Source organism: Monopterus albus, unplaced genomic scaffold (genome assembly GCF_001952655.1).
Source record: "Monopterus albus unplaced genomic scaffold, M_albus_1.0 scaffold31.1, whole genome shotgun sequence".
In the NCBI taxonomy this organism is placed as follows: Eukaryota; Metazoa; Chordata; class Actinopteri; order Synbranchiformes; family Synbranchidae; genus Monopterus; species Monopterus albus.
In genome coordinates, this window is record NW_018127911.1 from 3,476,213 (window position 1) to 3,497,021 (window position 20,809).

Consider the following 20,809-nt stretch of genomic DNA (forward strand, 5'->3'; position numbering starts at 1 on the left):
GGGCCCTTGGTGCAGTCCAGGCCTAGTGGGAGGTATTTAAACCTGCTGCTTCCTCAGTCCAATCTTTTGGCTGGTGGTGGTTTAGGTCCTCACATGGTGAAGGCCAGGACTGAGGCCTTCACAAGGCCACACAACTCATGGACTCGCACAGCGTAAATAGTCTTGGGCATGTTGCAAAGAGGACCAACAGTGTTCCGGGCCCCTGTCACTCCTGCATTCGGACATCAACTACAAGTTGAGAAACCTAAAGTTGTGGTGGTTCAAGTGAGAGAGAGTACTATACTAGAATTGACATGTTGGTCAGACTAATTTCTCTCGACTAATTTCAAAAGTGTTTGAGCAACTTTGATATAAATTGTAATAAATTCTCAAAACTTAATGCAATTGCATACAACAGTTCATTCTTTGTTCCAATCTGACAAAACACTATCAAATTAGGAAGCTTAAGACAGCAGCTGTACATATTAACATCTTTATAAGTGTCTTCATTCTGCATTTGCATCCACCACATTTGTACACAGGGTCAGAATGGACTGTAGTGGAACAGTTTCACTGACTATGATAATGAAGCTTTAGTAAAAACTTCATGTTCCATCTGTAATGTTTATGGCAAACATTGTCATTGACCTTCATTGCACTCAAGTGAAACACGGCAAATTGATAATATAGCTGGCAAACAGAATTATTTTAAATTCACTTTAAACGGCTCAGTTAAGAACTGGAAAGTATGATGCAGAAGTTAACTTGTGAGCAACTTTGTAACCGAGTTAACTGTTATCACAGGTTCTGATCCTCCAAATGGCCAGAAACAAGGGATCTATGGCTCTGGAGTTCTTTCGTGATGCTGCAAAGAAACCTGACTTTACATCCAGGCCCTTAAATATACACTGATCAGGCATAACATGACCATCTGTATGCATTTCAGTACAACACTTCTGCCTTAACATTTGTTCTTATGAAGCCCTAAATGTTTGTTTTTGGCAAGACTGTCCTAAAGGTGGTTGTACTGGACTAAATTATATTCAGAGGTGTCTATATAATGTAGTCCAGTACTACACCACCTTTAACTATGACAATGAACATATAATTGACAAACTGAGCTTCACGAACATGTTCAGTGTTGAATTTTACAGCAGTAGTTAAATTAGGCTCTATAGTAGTAACTCTGCTTTTCAGCCATTTAAAGCTGACAACTTTACAAATTACATTCTACAAGGTTGGTTGCACTGAATTTGAGTGCACACTTCACTGGAGTGTCTTCTCTACCAACACCAACTTGGTCTTTGTCAGTTGTTACAAAAGCAGAACCAGACAGTTTTAAAAGTTGCAGCTTTATTGAAAATTTTCCAAAACAAAAAAAAGGCCCTGACATGAATGAATGTTGAACACAGGGCCCTTAAAACACAATCTCCCACATGGAGTACCCTCTTTTTTTACATACTGTTGAAGTTTTGGCATAAGGTAGAAATCTTCACAACTGTGGTCCAGGCACATGTAGAAAATGAGATACTATCTTGATCCCACCAGTAGGGATTTCCCATCTTACCCAAAACTTCAGCAGCTGCCTGAGCTGGGATGGCTGCAAAGAAAAAAGTTTGTAAAGCTTTGATTTCAATCAAATGGTACATTTATAAACGAGCTTGCCTGTCTGTCCTCAATGCTGCTGCCGATTGTCTGGCCATGGAATGACATCTGGTTAAGCATTGCGTAAGGGGAAAAATGGAAAAAGCTCGAGTTTAAAGCACAATATGCTCCAATTTCAACCAATTATGTTTTGGTAGGTTTGCTATATTTTGAACAAAAGGACACATCTCACCACAAGCCTAAAAGGAACATTGACTTTAACAGCCCGATTTTGTTTAACCTCAAATATATGAAACAGGCCAGGCAAATTTGATCTTTAACAGCAATTTAAATACTCTGCAGTTATAAAGCACCACTCTTGTATAAAGGTTCCACATTTAAGCAATACTAAACTGAAGAAATGTTAAATTTCACTTTGAGAAGCTATCCACAGCAATAAGAATAAGTCAACATTTCACAATGGTCTGAACAATTTACTTACCATCTGAATTCTCTGGAGGGTTGTAGTGAGCCCACAGTGTTTTGGTCGTCTTCACTGGACCACGTGCCTCCAAGGTCTGGAGTTGATGTATACAGTACACCTGCTGAGTACAACAAATACTTTGTTGTACTCAGCTCATATAATATATGAAAAGTGTTGAAATACATTTTACAGCTAAACTTGCCTTTCATGAAATAGTGGGGGAAATTAAATATATAAATACATCTATGCAAAGTATGGTTGGTCCTACTGTTGTGCACATTGCCAAAATACAGCAAGCGAACAAGGGTAATAAAGTACTAGTACAGTTGATACAATTCTACTCTGACAAAGTGATACAAGAATATATTGGCAGCGCTGTAGGTTTTGATCCCACCTCAAGGTCTATATTCAAAATTTAGTATGAAGCCAACAATGGATGAGAAAGTCTGTAATGGTAATTACAAGCTCTACAAAAGCTAGTGAATCCACCTCATGTCAGATTAGTGTCACCTATCTTTATTCATGAAGAACAAAGTCATCCTTCATACAACACAAACCACCACCCTATACACTGCATCCTAAAAATGCCCGCCCAGAGCATCTCTGAAGATGGACAATATTTTGTACAAATGTATACATGAAATTACACCATTGTTCCTATTGTTCTGGTGAACATGCCCATCCAGCCTAATAGAGAAGGGAAGAATTTGTAAGGAAGGGAAAACAAAGCATGCGTTTCCCCATTGTTGGCGATCATGTGGAGCATCTTGTTTGTGTAGCCAACAGAGACGGGATCATCTGGCCACTGCCACCTTGAATGTAGAACAGGATGCATTACAGGGGTAGAAAAAGACAAGTGCCATAAAATAAATATGATAAAGAAATTTAAAATGAAATGTCTTCATTTCACGAGCACATCTGTGTTTAGATATTGTGTAGAAAACACTAACCGTTATACGCACTGAGTCACCACATGTGGTCTGCATCGGTTAACCTAAAAAAAACTACAAGACTCTATTACTTCCAGCTTTATACAAGTCATCCTCCAGTTGGTCTTCAATTCTGGATACTCAAAGACCTTTAGTAAAACAGGTTTAGACATGAAATTCTGTCCATTGTTAACAGGACACCATTCTTTTACGTGAAGTTACTTCCTGATAGCTTTTGATCTCATTAAATCCTGGCATTGCTTCCGCTGTCAATAAATTTGAATATGATCTTAGGCGCCTCGCCCTCACAGCCCCGCCCCGACGGGTCCTGACCGGGGTCCACACACCCACACGTCTGGGTGGCCATGAGACGCCTTGCCCTGTTGTTCCATTGTGTGGATGTTGTTCCATTCTTGCGCTATGACACTGAAGTGTTGACTAAAGTCCCTTCTAAGATTCATTCAGGTCCTTATTATATAAGCATAATATTATGCTATGAAAATTTACAATCAATATAGTCCACCATTTTGCACTATCTCCTCACAGAAGATGAGCTGCTGTGTCAAAGGATGTGGATGTTCTCCTTTAGTTCCTGGTTTGGTGCTATAAAAGTAGATAGCTTGGACTTTCCTAAATAAACAAATTTTAAATTTGCACCCAAAAGCAAACAGGGTGATTTAGGAACTGCAGATAAATGTACAATGTATACAATTTTAAAAGAAAGAATGAATTTGTGTAGTGAGAATAGGGTCTGACTGACAGGGAATCAAACCCCGACCTGGCGTACCAAATACAGTGGTGTTAACCACCGAGCTATCCGGCAGCTGGATAGGCACACATTTAGAACTCCACAGAAAGCAGAGGAGAATTGTAAATGTGCAACCATGTAGAAATGTTAAATAAGATAAATAACATAAGGCTATTTAGTTTAATAAAAGAACAAGGTATAGTCCTGTTCTTACCTGGAAAGGTAACCTTAAATGACTTCTGCAGTGATCTGGCGCTATATATTAAATTAAATTAAATAAAATTGACCTCCAAAGGTGAGGCAGGGTGCCCCCCTAGTATAATGGTAGGGGAAACACTGCTCTCCTATTATGCTGATTTGAACTGTGAGTAATCGAATCATAAATTTCAGTGCCAACATTTTGGAAATTTTTAATGACAAATAATCTCCCTCTCTGCTGTGAAAATTAGTAGCCAGTTTCACATATAGTACTTTAAGTTCAGTTCTCTTGACAAAGATTCCCTCAAATTAAAAGAAGCCACATCAACTGCCCAAACTCCTCCTTGGCCCTTTCATTTTCTCATCCTTTGAATACAATGATCATACTATGCTGTTATCTGAGCACCAACCATCCTTTAAGAACAGACTGCACACTTACAATATTGTAAATCACTGTACAATTCATTGTAGATCTGCAGATATGCTCTGCAAGTCCCATCTCACAATACTTATTTTTGGCTGAGCTATTTTGTTAAAATAACTTCTGACACCTTCTCAGTTTTGATGTTGTAGTCTCATCTTTAAACCAGCGGATACTGTTCCAGTGAGTATAAAAAGAACATGACCAATGACAAGTAAAACTAAGAAATAAAATGCGCTGTGGCACTCTTCACCATGTGAGATGCTGACTGGGCATCCACACAATTTATTTTGATTGCCGTGTCTTTGCTCTTTTCCCTCCTTACCACCAGGTGTCCCACATTTTTCATGCAGGACCACAAATCGGTAACTTCCGGTCCCCGGACGTGAAGTCATGAATAAGAAGCTAGCAACAGCAGCACATGTGAAAATAGTCAGCCCACAACTTACAGTTGACATAAGATGGAGTTCACAGAGGTTCATGTGAACCAAGACAACAAATATAAGAAAAGGAAGAATAAGAAGCCCGAGACGAAGCGTGTGAGTCAGGAGGATGGCGGCGGAGTGGAGAAGAAAGAGGAGCAGAAGACGGAGAAGAGCGAGCCATCGGCTGCCTTCCCCTCTACTTTCAGTGTGTCCGAAATTAAGAATAAACAGCGCCGACACCTCATGTTCATGAAACTCAAGCAGGAGAAAAGAAAGGTAATTAGAAAATAACGTTAGACTTCAGCAGTAGCTCCTCCTATTACCTAGCTAAATACACCTAGCTAAAACTACGGCAGTCTAAGCCAACTTGTGATAAATCGTTAAATATTGCCTTCGTGGGGGTTATAATTTTTAAAAGATGTTCATTAAACTTTGGCTAGCTGTACTTTGTGTTGCTGTTAAATCATCAACATATATGGCAGAAACCAACCAGTATTAAAGCTAAAATAGATGATTGATTGGACGAATGACATTTTATAATGCACGATTACAGTTTTTCTGAATTGCTAAAACACGTTTCTTGAAACCACCATTCATTTTCTCAAAACCTTAAACAAAAAAACTAAATTCACAAAACCTCTGACTCGTCTGGCAAAATCAAGCAATTGCTTCAAAACCATTTTACCAGCACTTAAAATGAAACAATGCTTTCAGATCATACACACATAAGTCAGTCATATACACACTGCAGCTCATTTATTAGACACTGGATCAAATAATGGAGAACACAGCATCCAGGGCATGTAGTTACAAAAATAAAAGTTTATTCTATTGTGGCGACCTACGTCGGCTATTGGGGAGGGGTCTGGTGGCAGCGACATGATGCATGGGGGGCATCATGGGAGTTCAATGATGAGTTCAGAGAACAGTTGTTAAAGTGTGTTAAAATGTTCTAATGTGTTACCCTGTTGTTTATCTTGATGACTTGTATGTGTTAATGTTTTGCTAGCTGGTTGAGTGCTGTGTTGTTGAACCGTAAGTCTAAGCTGTATGTGTAAAACTGACCCTGTTGGGAATGTGATGTGTGGAGCGGTTCTGTGTTCTAAATAAATGACCAGAAAGACAGAGTTGCATGGTAGTCATTATGAAGGACACGCCCAAGTGCTACCCAGAGTCGTGCGGTGTATGGGACCTGGAGTAGGCACTAATTGACAGCATAGGTGCTAGCGCCCTGCTAGCTAGTTTAGCTGCTCAAAGTAAGTTACAAAAAAAAAGGTTGTGTATAGTAAAAAACATGCAAAACAAAAGAAATAAAAAAAATAAAAGTTGTCAATAAGACGAGTTAACAAACGATGTCAACGTTCCTGTTGCTGCGCACTTTCCCTAACGAGAACACACAGATGTTGACAAACAGCACTGGAATGTCATGAATACAACATTTCATGTTTGCAGATACAATGTATGAAAACTTAACAAGGTTTTAAGGTGATTTTCTTTAGGCTTACAAGAACACCACTGTCTGATGGGAGAACGGCAATGTCCAAAACCTCTTTTTAATGTACAACGATTTATGAATTGAACATCATCACTTAAACTGCAGCCAGCTATTATTTGCTTTTCCTGACAAAAGCTGATTTTATAAGCTGGCAATTTGCATTTCTAACATGCTGCACTGCCATGTTTACCATTTGCAACTTGTATGCAAAATCATTGAGTAAAACCAGGAGTGACCACAAAAACCAGGAGTGACCTACTTGGAATCAAAAACTTCTACAGTAGGTGCAAACTGCTTTGGGTTTCAAGTTTTATTATAACGACAGAGAGAACTGAAATATTAAACCTGTGACATTTGTTGGGAAATCTATCCCTGCTGCTCAGTTCTCTGTTGAGCTTGTGACTGTGAGTTCAAATGGTTTTAGACAGCGGAGGTGGTTAAAGGAGGACGATTACTTCTGGTTCCTCAAAACATGAATATTATTTCAGCTAGAAGAACAGAACTTATCCAACCAGAAGCTTAATATTTAAGTCAAATGTTTAATTGATTTGGCTCCATAGAGAGTCGGGGGTGTATCAGGGTATGCCTTCATTAAACTTTAGGGCCCCATAAGAAGCAAAACCATTTTCCAACTCTAACCTAACAGTGATTTTGTGAAATTTCTCCACTCTGACCTTAAAACAGAGCATCTGTGAATCCTATTCTCACCATATTCATTTTTTTAAATTTAATGACTATTTAAAAATCATTGCCCATCCCTAATTGATTTATCAGCTCTGTGCTACAGTAAATGAACTCCTGGACGTTCATAGCTTTTGTCTTTATATTTCAGCAAAAGATGCAGCTGAAGAAAAAGAAGAAAAAAGAAAGGGAAGCTTTGGGTGACAAGGTGAGTCTTTCTCTGTTGTCTGAAGTGTTGCCATTATTAGTCAAAACTAACGATGGCAACACTTGGCTTTCTAGAATAAGTTTTTCATTTAAACTGGGAAATCACAATCATTTTGGGCTTCATTGTTTCATTCTGTTCTTCATGTAGGCACCACCAAAAGAGGTCCCAAAGACTATAGAAAACCAGAGGGTGTATGATGAGACAACCGTTGACCCAGAAGATGAAGAGGTATGAAGAGAAGTTTGGCTGAGTTTGTTCACATGTTCAGGTTAAATTTGTAATGTGTTGGTATTATTTAATGTATTCATCTGCCATCTGCAGGTTGCATTTGATGAGGGAACTGATGAATTCTCTGCCTACTTCAACGGACTCACCAACCCCAAAGTTCTCATCACAACATCTGACAGACCCAGAGGGGTGAGTAGCTGCTGTTTGGGCATTATACATTCTCTGGAGGAAACTGCTTTGGACTTTTTCAGCTTCACTTTGTGAGTTAGTTAATTAGCACCATAAGATTAATCCTAGGATGAAACATTCCTGGACCAGTAAAACACAAATGGCACCAAGCTGCAAGCTAATTTTTATCTAACCAAGCCATTTTGATAAAATATAGTATGTGTAGCCAGCTGTGAGATGGTTGCACAGGGGCTGTCTACAAAGCACAACACCAAAAGAGGTACCATAAAATTTTCAGTAGCTTCATTCTTACACATTTTTCCAAACTAAATGTTGTGGTATAACCAAAAAGGTGACCAGTGATGCTTTTAGTGTAGCCTAGTGTCACCAAAATCACTTGGTGAATATTTTTGTAGCATCTCTTTTTGGTGGTGCATTTTGTAGACGGTCCCTGCACATTCCTCCCATTCATTTTCATGGGTATGTCTGAATGACAGAAAGCCATGGATTTAACAGACTGATGAAGCACCAATGTTATGCATCTCATGTCTGAAAAAGGCTGTACTGTAAAAACACATGTTGCAGCACAGTCTCAGCTGAGAATAGACATAAGCCTTTAAGTTTAGCACCAAGCTTTTATGCATTAAAGGTAGAGTTGGTGTTCAAGAAATAGTCAAAAGATTTGCTCCAGCCATAGTACTTTGCAGGGCATTGTGGAAAACAGTTTCATTATTTTCCAAACTGTCCGTTCAACTCACTGATTGTTTCATGTTTTGTAGAGAACAGTGAGGTTTTGTGAGCAGCTGGCCAAAGTAATCCCAAATGCCCACGTGTACTACAGAAGAGGTTTGGCCCTGAAGAGGATCATTCCTCAGTGCGTCGCCAGGAATTTCACCTACCTCATGGTCATCAATGAGGATCGCAAAGTGCCCAGTATCCTCAAAGGCAGCGGTGTCAGGACAGAGGATGATGCTGATGCTCTATGTTGCTTTATATAATCCATCACTGCTGGACCAATCTTACTAACTTTTAGACTATTAGATAAAACTCCAGTGATGAATATAAAACTTGCAGTTTAAAATATGTAATGTTATTTCTGTGATCTGTACTCTGTCAAACTTTGACCGGGTGAGCTGTGTTTTCTGACCTTCTTAATGTCAGAATCCTTTACCATATTTTGAAGATGGCATGGTTCTGTGTCACCTACCTGATGGGCCAACAGCACACTTCAAGGTCAGCAGTGTTCGACTACGTAAAGAGATAAAGGTTGGTCACTGTCTTTAAGAATTTCAGTATCATAATATATTGGGTAAAAACACCTAAGCCTAGCTGTCTTTTTTCATATTGCATTGTAACGTATGTATTTAAACTGATGTCTATTGAATGCACTGACTCGTTATGCTGGCCAGTGATTGTCCAGTAGTAAATTGGAGTAGACAGACCGACCTTCATTGCAATACTCAGTTTCTGCCACTAACAGGGCAGAGACTTTTGTGGTTTGTTGTGGGAGCCCTGCATACCTTTACTGTTTTTTTTTCTGCAGAGACGAGGCAAGGATCCAACTGAACACTGTCCCGAGGTGATCCTAAATAACTTCACCACACGTCTGGGCCACAGCATCGGCCGGATGTTTGCCGCTCTTTTTCCACAAGATCCTCAGTTTGTGGGTCGACAGGTTGCCACCTTCCACAACCAGAGAGACTTTGTCTTTTTCAGATTCCACAGGTGAATATTTAAACAATGAATTTTGACCTGATTTGGACACTCCTAATGTGACCCTCCATTTGCTCACGTCCAAACAGTTTCTTAAATTTTGAGGACCAAATCAACAGTTCTTTGTGTCTTTAATAGGTATATCTTCAAGAATGAGAAGAAGGTTGGTATTCAGGAGCTTGGACCCCGCTTCACCCTCAAACTCCGCTCTCTACAGAAAGGCACATTCGATTCCAAGTTTGGAGAGTATGAGTGGGTCCTGAAGGTGAGTCTCTAGGTTTGAGATGCTCTAGGATGGTAGAAATGGTGTAGTTACAAAGCAAGTGTTTACAGTAGGAAAGCCCCAGTGATGCAGTTGAGCATTGTATTGTTTGCCTAAATCTGCATACATGTCAAACTCTTTTCTACTTAGCAACATGTTTAAGTTCTTTTCTTCTATGTGAAACAAAACAATATAACTGTATTACTCAATTGGGTCACAGACTTTTTTGGAAACCTTAAAAAATATATACCGTTTCTGTTTTTAGCGCCATGAGATGGATGCCTGCAGACGGAAGTTCCAGCTTTAACTGCACAACCTTCCTTTTGTGGCCAGAAAAGGATGCCAACATATTTCAGCTGTGGAAATACACAAATGGACGATACGGTGCATGTCCCAGGTGGTGGATGATCAGTGGCAGCACTTGACCTTCAACACCATAAAGAGGTTTAACACTGACTGGACCTTATGAGATTCCATCCTCTAAGAACAACTTTTGCAAAGCTGCATCTACAGGTGCTTTGTGGAGACTGTCTGGGACAGAAGTCTGTAGCTCACAGAAAGGACATAGACCTCGATTGTTAGGTGAGAGACTCCAGAGAGGACAGAGGCAGCCGAATCCACATCAATCTTCAAGTCTGACCTGTGGTGACAGATGTGTAGTTCCAAACAGTTTGTGTAGACAAACGTATGAATGTGGCCCAAATTGTACCAAACTCAGACTGTGCTTTTCCTATTTGTTACTGATCACTTCCTGCCCTGGTCATCCTGTTTTGCATGCAGCATCCTGGTATGTGCAACAGTTGGCAGGGGTCTGAAGTGGTTCATGTTGTCTACTATACAGCTGTTTCTGTAGGTGACTGGGCTTTCATAATAATTATGGATGAGACATTAAACACACTGTACAGTTCTGTGTCAACTCATTTTTAGTTTAAAATGTGGAAATACAGTTTATTCTCAAAATCAGTCATGAAAAAATGTACAGTTTAAAAGGCACATCTGTGTTGGTATGGATTGGTTACTTCAAAGCAAGTAGGTTAAGACATTTTCTGTGCCATAGTTGCACCTGGAAATTTTTTTTTTTTAATCTTACAAAGGCCAAAGATAAACCAAAAACACTGTTAGCTCCTTGTCCCCACTGTCCCTAACACTCCTAAGACAATTCCAGTCCATATTACAGGATCCTGCAGAACAAGTTCCTCAAGGCACCACCGTGTCCAAATCCTGCAAACATTTGAAGAACAAATAAGGCATTTTACTCCAATATAGCCACATTGCACAGGTCACCTCCAGGCACTAAATCAGCTGCACAGCTAAAATACACTAACCAGCCACTCTTGGATGCAATTGCATCCAACACTTCTGTCTTAGCATCTGTGTTCATGAAGTTCACTATGTTTGTTTTTAGTGAAATTGTCAAACACATTGTTTATTATTGAGATACCTAAAGGGTGTTTTACTGGACTACATTAGTTTCAGAGGTGTTTCTAATATTCTGACCCTCAAGTATGTAGCTGGGTTGGACAAAGATAGACACCTCTGAGTATAATGTAGTCCACCTTTAACTATGGCCTCAATAATAAAGAACTGAATTTAGACATTTGACAATTTTACCAAAACCAAACATTTTGAGCTCCATAAACACAGATGTTAAGGCAGAGGTGTTGCATTGAATTACAAACAATTGTACAAGTGTGCCTCTTAGAAGGGCCGGGCAGTGGTATATGAACATTTAAATTTGCTTTGTGCAAAAGCACACCGCATTCAAAGGAAAAAGAATTGGAGTATTCTATATCATAGTTTTACTACCTCATAATTACAAGATCTCTTCTCATAATTTGGATTGCTACAGACCCAGCCTGAAAATAAGGTTTTAAAGAATCCTTTAGCATCAAAGTAATTTAGTGAAAGTTGTCAGTACATCCAGTAGTGCATAACAAAGGTGATCTAGCTAATTTGGCACATATGCTGCATTTCCAATATAAAAACAAGCATCACCAAGCATAGCCTGCAGGGTTGAAACAGATGGTCCTGCCTTGTTTAGCCACTGTATTTTCTCTGTGTCAGTCTCTGGTTAGAGGAGGGAGGGGCCGCTACTCCTGCTGCTCTCACACACACACACACAGTGCTGGTTCTTTATTTTGGTACTACCCCCTGAGGGGTGCTGAAATATAGCTCCGAGAATGCACCTCCAAAGCAGGCCGAGTGTAGCAGAAACAAACAGAACACGTGACAAGCATTACTCGACGTGACACATTTTGGTAGGTTCCTATAATGGAAAAACTGTGTTCCAAAATGTAAACAAATATAGGCCACAAATGGGCCTCAAAGTTGCTGCCCACAGTGCAAGTCACTGTATACATGTACAGAGCAGGAGTTGGAAAGCTTTTTGAGATTTCTTCAGTATTTAGCAAAATGAAGTGGTAATACTTAATTCAGCGTACCTAGGATTCCAAAACCTAAATACAGGCTCAAGACAGTGCCCAAGAGATGCAGCACACCAAAAGTCATTGTATCTAGGCTATACTTGCTGTTTCTTATAAAGGTATGAGCTGTTGACGTGATTTTACTTTAATGTGACATTTCCCAAAATACTGTGCAAACTTGATATTTAAGCTCATATTCATTAAGCTACAACTTAATAGCCTATAAGATCTAGGATCAAGACAATTAAAATGAGGTACCTGTAATGCCTCTGCCTAGCAACCATAACCTAGCCTATTACAAGATACTGATAAGTCATCACTCCTGCAAAAAGACACAAACTTTGACCATGTTTAATGCAGTTTTCTGAAGCTTTCCAACTCCTGAATTCAATAAAACCTGATAATTTTGAAGCAAGTTCTGCAGCATTTCAACCCCTACAGTATCTCATAGAAGATCTTGTAATTATGAGAGGAAAAAAAAAAAATCTCAATTCTGGTCTCAAAATTTGGTGAATGCAATGCACTTCTGTAGCTTTGCTCTTACAGTAGCAGGTTCAGACAACATGGCTGTAAATTCAGCAAAAATACTGTGAACAGGCTTTTACTTCAGATAGTATTAAAGCAGTTTTCAGACATCTCTGCTTATCATACGCCTGTGTTTATTTCTCTAAGTATTATACACAACAACATCAGCAAATGTTGGAACAATCTGTCAAATATGGGGCAATACCATTGTGCCCTGTGAAAAGGGTTCTTGTAAATAAGAGTTGTAAAGTGCATCTTGGGCATTTTATAATAAAGGTTAGAGCTGCAACATTTGATCATTGACATTTGGCAACAATTATCAAATAATTGTTAAACAAAAAAAAAAATCACCATGGACTTGGGAAGTTGTTTTGGGCATTTTTCACTTTAGCACAATTACATTTTATAGACCATTCCATTAATGAGACATTTGGTTGATTAAGGTTATCTCTACTGTGGTGACCCTGTAAGCTACAGTGAAGCAGAACATGATGTTGTCTTATTTGATCAATGTGACTGATTAAAGGTGTGAAAACTGTGTCCAAGTTGAAATGACTAAGTAGTGATTTACTGGAAAAACGCAGACAATGTGCAGTGGTGGAATGAAACTAAGTGCATTAGCTCAAGGCTGTACTTAAGTATAATTTGAGGTATTTAGACTATTTTCTACTCGTACCACTTTATACTTTACTACAGTTCAAAGGAAACTGTTGTAGTTTTTACTCGGTTACATTTAATAGTTTTAGTTTATATATTATTTTTACAAACAGTTTAGAAACAATACTTTGTTATAAAGTACCCAACAGTACATAAACTGTATTTAGACTCCTTTACTGTTTGCACATTTTGTGGATTCAATTTTGAAATGATACATTTGCTATTTTTACCTATTATGCACCTAATCACTCATGATGACAAAGTGAAGCTGGGCCTACAATGTCAGGATACAGCCATTAAGTCCAAAGAACTATCTGCATTTAAACTGTGGCAAGGCATAGATCAGGACAAAGATATAAAATGGGGGGCAGTTCACCTTTCAACACGACAATGGTCCAAATGTTACAGCCCAAAAAACACTGGGGCAAGTCTCTGTCCTCAAGTGGCCCAGACTTAAGCTGCAGAGAATCTCAAGATAGCAGTTCAGACACTCCCACAAAGAATGGGATTCAATGCCCAAATCGAGGTGTGCAAAGTCCGTACACATGTACTCAAGAAGACTTGGTGCACTACAATTGCTGCCAAAGGGGCTGATACAAAGTACTGACTTCAGTGTTTGATTCTTGATTAATTTACAGACAACTCTATGACTAGGGCTGGGAGAAAAATCTTTTCACAATACAATCATGATTCATATCTTCTACAATTCTAAATCCATTCACAAATGCTAAAAATCAATTTTTGGAATAACGTTGATGGAATGACCCAGGTGTAAATCAACCGCAAAGCCAGTGTACAACACACAATACAGCACAGACTTACAAGAGTTGTGTTGTACATTTATGGCTGTAACGTTAGTTAATTTTCAGAAAAGGAAATCATTTGCATGCGTGTGAATGACTTGATAATGGCTTTGAAAGACAAGTATGGAGGACTGTGTAAATACTCCTTAGCCCATCACCAACAGACTGGCCTTAGTGTATCGGAGCATCAAATGTTTTAACAAACCAGCAGTGGAAGAACTAGGCTGGTCAGATTGTTTACTGAAGTAAAAGTAGCAGCTCAGTGGGCACAAGACAAAGATCAGCTGATACATGATAAACTAGAGTAAGAGCCAAAATATAGTGCCGTTCTTTTCAGTTTTTTTCCTCAATTAAATCGAATGATTATCGAATCTAAAATCATTGTGAACTGAATCGGAGCATCAAGAACTGGAATCCAGTCATGAGATTCCCACCCCTCAACATGACCATGGTTTCACTTTGTCATCATGGGTGATTCAGTATATAATGATGGGTAGAAATAGCAATTATAACCATTCGAAATTGAATCCACAACACAATATAATGTGCAAAAAGGGGTCTGAACACTGTACTTTTAATTATTTAAGTAATTTATTTTTAATAACTCAGAGGTTTGGACTAAATGAGCAGTGTGAATGGTGTCCCTTAGGCACTTTGTAATTGTAATGGACATTCATTATTTTCTGAACTTTAATTCATGACTAATCAACAAATGAATCAAGAAAATAATTACCAAATTAATTCAAAATTAAAACCATTATTATATCCTGTCCCGTACCTCAACCAACTGTACACTCACACTGACTATTTAATCAACAGGAAAAATTATCACCAACTATTTTCATAATCCAACAATCGTTTCAGACATTTTTCAACCAAAACTTCGGGGGAAAAAGACAAATACTAGTAGATTTAAAACTCTCAAAACGATTAAATACGTTGCTTTTCTTTGTCACAGAGCAGTATAAACAATATTTGACGGACTAGATATCTTCCCAAAACACTGGTCGAATAAAACAAAACCTCTAAGGTTTTAAAAAATGTTTCATAGACCAAATTATTATTTGAGAAAAAGATGCAGATTCAGCGATAATGAAGATAATCGCTGGTTGCAGCCCTACTCTATATTCTTCCTCCACTGACAACAAGGTTGTTGTTGGGCAAAACATGTAACGTTACTGTGCTAAAGTTACTCACATAGGCAGTTGGTGCTATAGGAACGAGCAGACTTTCTGTGGTCTGAACGGGTTGTTGCTGGACGACATGCCGGTGAGCAGAGGGTCCTGCTGGGCGTTTTGGAGGCAGAACTGCTGCAGCTCTGCTGCGGCCTGGGACACCTGTGGCAAACAAGGGAAACCCCGATTAGTTAGCCCAACGTTATACATTCTGTAACTTAAATAAATAGCGGATCCGTTGAGTGATATTACTGGTATTTAAACAACAACAGAAACCTGCAACAAAATGACTGAGAACCAACACACGCCCAGAAATAGTAGCGTTAGCTGACACACAATCTCAAACGTTCGTTACCTTAACTCTGTTTATGCCTGCTTCCAGGCGTAATTGTTGGACAATTTTTTTCATCGCTGCGATGTTGGATGACCCCGACATTGTTGAGAGTTAGACGGGCTTTAGTATTAATAACGACTAAAAGTTCTTCAAAAACTTCGTTCTTAGTAGCTAACTTGCTAATTACTCTTTCCTCCACACCCAGTTTCCGGTTTTTCTTAAGAAGTGTCCGCCTTTGATGCCTTCAAAGGTTGTTCGTAAACTCAAACTTTTCTTCTCAACTGTTTTTCTTTCGCTTGTGTGGAAATGCTTCCAGATGATAGTACGCACACATTAATGAATGTAGCATCATTTTAATCTGAAAAACCTGTCACACTTCGACTTTCTCGTGGATTGTAGTAGTTTGGGGACTCTGTCACTATAAGCTTCACATTAAAACACAAGCTGTGCTTCTGGGAGATAAAAACAATGTCTAATTTAACATAATTTCGACAACTCCCACGTTACGTGAAAGCGATGTCAGTGCTATTTAAACAGCTGCCCTCTAGTGGCCAAATGCACCAACACACTGTTCCAATAGATCACGGATTTTCCTTAATACGTTCATAAAACAATCTATTTAACACTTAGTTATCACTCTAGGCCTACTTTGTACTCGCCAATGAAATGACTTGTCAAATGTATATCAATTCAATGTAATGACTAAAATTTTTAATTTACAATTAAAAAATGGTGTTTTAAACGCCTGCCAATATTCGCATTAATATTCACAGTTAAGACTCGAGAACGTCATAAGAACACGCCCGAGAATAAAGAACTGAGCATATCTGTATAACTCATCAAAAACGAATACAACCTGTAGGACAGTGTCTGCTCTCACATGGCGTAAGCTGCAGTTGTCTTTATCAGCACCAGAGCAACCGCTGGCATTCTCATAAAAGAACCACCAGTGGACGACTGACCCGATTACACCACACGGTTACAGCAGTACAGCCCCAAAACAAGGCTTGCTCCGAATAACCCGCACGATAACCAGCGTCTCTCAGGTTCCTTTTGCCAAACCGCACTGAGAATGGAGCCCTGTTGTGAGTCCCTGAGGTATCCAGAGGACAGGAGACCGACCAGTTGCAAGGTAAGATGAGGGAATTCATGTAACAACAACAACAAAAAAATAAATAAAATAAAATTTATTGAATTTGAAAAATTATATGAACACACGCTTAATGCCAGAGGTTTTGTGTGTTTAGTTTCTGGACCTCCATGTGCTGTATGTGCCAGATGACCAGTGGAACGTGAAGCTCAGAAAAGTCCCTGCTGAAGCCATAGAATGCTTCATATCTGCAGGCTTCATCAGGTGAAACAGATGTTTGATCCTATTTAAGGCATCAAATTTATAGGAAGACAAGAACGTTTAAAAATATGGATGAATGTAGCTGCACACACAGAAAGACTATGACTGCACTCAAAAAGAGATTCAAAAAACATTTTACACATATGGTGTAGGTCTCAGATCTGTATCAAAAAAAGTTTTAGTTGCCATGTATTTGGTGTAAAGTACTCAGATTCCTTTACCTTAGTAAAGTAAATATTTTGTGTATTCAAATCAATTTTAAATAAAAGTGAAGACATTATTGCATTAAAGGTTTGAGTTAACATATTTTTGCAGCACATACAGTACAGTAGGCCAAGAGTCCACTGTGATATACTGTTAAAACTAGATATGCACATTATGAAAATTTGTCTGCAAAACAACTAATCACAGCACGCAACAGTCAGACAATATTAAGAAATACTGAAAATTCAATTATCCAGTGTCAGTACCTTCAGCCTTTTAAAGCACATTACAGTACATGATACATCTGATAGGAGCACACCGATGGTGATAATGCAACTGGTGGTGCTGATTAATAGCATTAAACCTTTTGTCACATTCTTATTTACAGTATTTCCACTGATGCCACTAAAAAACTACCTCATGAAACTTTCATATGTAGGTTTCTTCTTTTTGGGATGTGTAACAGTTATCTGATATCTCTCTGTCACTGTGTCGTTAGGGTTTATCCAGATATCACCCTTAAAACTCTGAGGCGCGAGCTGAGCGCCCTTCTTGGCGCAGAGAGGAACGTCGACAAATTTTCTTTCCTGAAGTGTGTGGGGCGCAGTCTGGCACTGGTGAGTGCAGCTGGCTGTTTAGTGCACTTGTGTTTCATCAGGCAGATGGTGCAGGAAAAAAACCCAATGCCGACAGTGTGATTAACAAGTTCACTCTTCAGCCCTAAAGGGTGTAAATCATGTGTGTGTGAGAGGGAGAGTGAGCACACAGTTTTTACTGCCATGACCCTTTCACCATCCACATTCTTTTCTATTAACAGGTTAAAAGCAAACAGGAGAGGGATCTCAAAGTGAAAACGTTCGCTCCACCATATGTATGTAGTATTCCTGTTCCATTTTTGCATCTAACCAGAAGTGTTGCCTTTCTCTTTGGCATAGTTCTATACATTACTATCAGAAACTAATGTGATATATTCTTACATCTTTTAGTATCATGAAAAGTTTTAGCTTTTCAAAATAAACAAAATGACTAGAAACTCTAACACACACTCATGTTGCCAGTCACAATAGGTGGATTACAAATGTATAATGTTGTTATGTTCAACATTACTATTGGTTTAAACTCTGTTAAGCGATTTTCACCATTACTTTGATTTTCATAAGTTTTAGTGTTTCCCTGGATGTGCACTTTGATGTTACTGCTAATGTTTTGCTGCCACCTGTCGGCAGGCGCCACAGCCAGAGCTTTACCTGCTGCCCAACATGGAGAACGACAGGAGTGTTTGCTCCCAGTCTCTCACCCCCGACACCAGCAGCACCTCCCCAGACCACCACACATATTACCACCATCCCAAGACATGCAGCCTGCCAACAGGAACAAAAGAGCCTGTTAAATTCCCCCTAATTCCCCGGTGTTCCCATCAGCCACCTCCCACCCCGACCCTGGAGGAGGGGGATGAAGAGGAGGGTGAAGAGGAGGGGCAGAGCTGCAGCTGTTCAGAGGGAGAAGGAGAAAACGAAGAGGGGGGTCTTTCCCCCAACAAGCCTGAGTGGGCTAAGCAGGAAAATCAAGGGGCACCACAGCTGAATAAAGGTAGAATTTAAAAGCACCACACCTGACCCCTGAGACAAGGAATGTGTTACTCAGTTTAGCTGAACAATTGAGCCAAAGGAGCAAATGGGAAACCCACTAAATACATTGGTGGGAGCATCCAAGCAGTGTAATTTTCAGCCCTTTTAAAAACAAATCTTTAATATTTTTTACTATAGGACTGAGTTCCTTATTTGGTCTATGTCTACAGCTTTACAACAATGTGAAGCTCATTCAGCTCAGGTGAAGGAACTGCCAGAGAAGGAGGACATCTGCAGAAGAAAGAAACAATACCGCAGAGGAAACAGAGCGGCTAGAGATTCAGGAGTGGCAGAGTCCCTGGAGGACAAAGAGTTAGGTTTCTCCCTCACAGACAGGTACCGTGTAGCCAGCTGAGCTAAACCATTCCTGTTTTCTGCAGTCAGTACTAGTACTACTGCTGCTGGCTGCTCTAATAGTGTGTCTATTTGCAGGCTTGGGAAATCCAAAGTTGCACAAACACTGAAGTCCATCAGGAGTAAACCAACATGTGGGGTAATGTATGGTATAATATACACTACCTGTCAAAGGTTTCCCATTCAATTCTATGGGAAAGTGTGTCCAAACCTTTTACCTGGTAGCCTATGTGTCTGAAACCTACTCAAGCATATGTCAGCATGTTTTCTTCAGCCTTTCCTCTTGAGCATAAATCTGTGCAAAAGGTTGTCCTGGAGATAAATTTACTGGACACAGACAGTCTCTTGTAAGTTATCTGGTGCAGTGATTAGTCCAAATTCCACTTGCAGCAGGTGGGTTTAGTGGAGTGTGTGAGGCCTATGAAGTGAGCAAATGACCTGAATCCACACATAGCCATGTAAATTTGTTCACTGTATTTACTGCCTGTGTTAAGGTGACAGAAAGTCCAGCTGCGTTGTCCCGGCCTGTTCGCTGCACATCTCCACCTCCAGGTACAGACTTGGCCTTGGTCACCCAGATAAACAGTAAGCCGTTACTTCAGCCAAATTAGCAAGAATGAATGATTATTCTTCTTTTCAGACAACTGATGTGGTGTGTTTCTGTTAGGAGAGGAACTTATTGAAGAAATCAGGCTGGTGAGGGAGGAGAGAAAGCAGCTGGAGTGGACAAGACAGGAGCTGTTAAGAAAAGGGAAAGATTTACTGGCCCAAAACAGACACCGAAGGAACCAAGGTGGGAACAAAATATTGTTCTGTAGATAGCTAAGGAATCATTAGAGCTTCTTGCCAGAAGTCTGTGAATCAGAGAACAATCCCTTCAAGAACCTCTATATAAACTGTTTTGTCATGAACACTTAGCTCAAATTTAGCTTGTTTTCATAGTTTAGCTGCATTTGAAAGTTCTCAAAATTAGTCATGCTGATGGGAAAAACAAGTTTTCTAATCCTGAAAATGAGGTGTTTTATAAGGGACAAAACAGAATCTGTTAAATCTGTCAAAAATAACTCACTTCTGCTGCTGTGCTTGTAAAAGCACGTGACAGTTGGAAAAAGAAATATTTTGAAACCAAGAAGGTCACTGCACTTTTGGAGGAGAACCTGAGAAACTTACGACAAGAGTTGGAAACATTTTACAACAAGCTCTTGCACCAGCTCCAGGCCAGAGATAACAGAGGGAAGCCAAGGCGGCAGGGGAAACCTTCCATCAAGGTACAGGCTACGTAATATTGATTTAATGTACTGTTTTGTTTTTTGTGTCTAAAAGGGAGTTGAATTACTGTATAGCTCCAAAAGATGTGGCATGTTTGGACCAGTCTAATAAAGACCTTGCTGGCTTAGAATATCACCAAATAGAATTTATTGTATGCAAATAATGAGCTTATTGTATTTCAGAATGAGCTCATCATTCAGATTATGACAGAGAGCCATGAGATTGACAACCTAAGGAGGAAGGTAGAGGACGCCAGGATGAAGCTGCTAACAGAAATAAAGGTACTAAATTTCTGTGCATCAGCACAAAACTACAGCGTTTCAGGGCAGTAGTTAGCACTTACCATGCACCTCAGCTTGTTTCTACATTCACAAACTTTGTTCTTTTGTCATGTGTGGCTGTGTAGTTGAGGAAACAGGCTGCCACAGAGCTGACGGCCCTGAAGGCTGAGTTGGCCCAGAAGAAGAACCAGTCATCTCATCCTGGGCCCACATCCTCTCTATGCTTTGGAAATAGCACATGAGACAGATTGCAAGTTCAAAGCACCTCCATATAATTTTTTT

General features: G+C 39.6%; 3 protein-coding genes across 5 annotated transcripts; 2 read left to right on the forward strand and 1 right to left on the reverse strand.

The window, feature by feature from the left end:
- The first annotated feature begins 4,651 nt into the window (after positions 1 to 4,651).
- Positions 4,652 to 10,430, forward strand: rpf1 (ribosome production factor 1 homolog). The gene is made up of 9 exons (XM_020596715.1): positions 4,652 to 5,044; positions 7,096 to 7,152; positions 7,300 to 7,380; positions 7,474 to 7,569; positions 8,328 to 8,481; positions 8,732 to 8,814; positions 9,092 to 9,273; positions 9,400 to 9,526; positions 9,789 to 10,430. Exons 1-9 carry the CDS (start codon positions 4,805 to 4,807, stop codon positions 9,828 to 9,830), a joined length of 1,062 nt encoding a protein of 353 aa, XP_020452371.1. The 5' UTR covers positions 4,652 to 4,804; the 3' UTR covers positions 9,831 to 10,430.
- A 13-nt stretch (positions 10,431 to 10,443) lies between these two features.
- LOC109958219 (guanine nucleotide-binding protein G(I)/G(S)/G(O) subunit gamma-5) lies at positions 10,444 to 15,646 on the reverse strand. Its single transcript, XM_020596716.1, has 3 exons — positions 15,462 to 15,646; positions 15,129 to 15,268; positions 10,444 to 10,744 (listed from the first exon to the last, which is right to left on the reverse strand). The coding sequence occupies exons 1-2, from the start codon at positions 15,540 to 15,542 to the stop codon at positions 15,143 to 15,145; spliced, it is 207 nt and encodes a 68-aa protein (XP_020452372.1). The 5' UTR covers positions 15,543 to 15,646; the 3' UTR covers positions 10,444 to 10,744; positions 15,129 to 15,142.
- A 124-nt stretch (positions 15,647 to 15,770) lies between these two features.
- spata1 (spermatogenesis associated 1) lies at positions 15,771 to 20,791 on the forward strand. 3 transcript variants are annotated; one of them, XM_020596710.1, is made up of 12 exons: positions 15,771 to 16,572; positions 16,688 to 16,794; positions 17,495 to 17,612; positions 17,813 to 17,866; positions 18,222 to 18,585; positions 18,794 to 18,959; positions 19,056 to 19,116; positions 19,472 to 19,562; positions 19,645 to 19,770; positions 20,070 to 20,245; positions 20,429 to 20,527; positions 20,653 to 20,791. In XM_020596710.1, exons 1-12 carry the CDS (start codon positions 16,513 to 16,515, stop codon positions 20,767 to 20,769), a joined length of 1,539 nt encoding a protein of 512 aa, XP_020452366.1. In that variant the 5' UTR covers positions 15,771 to 16,512; the 3' UTR covers positions 20,770 to 20,791. The 3 variants fall into 3 exon arrangements, with proteins under 3 accessions (XP_020452366.1, XP_020452367.1, XP_020452368.1); XM_020596711.1 differs by having other exon boundaries at positions 19,472 to 19,529; XM_020596712.1 differs by lacking the exon at positions 20,653 to 20,791 and having other exon boundaries at positions 20,111 to 20,245; positions 20,429 to 20,517.
- The last annotated feature ends 18 nt before the right edge of the window (positions 20,792 to 20,809 follow it).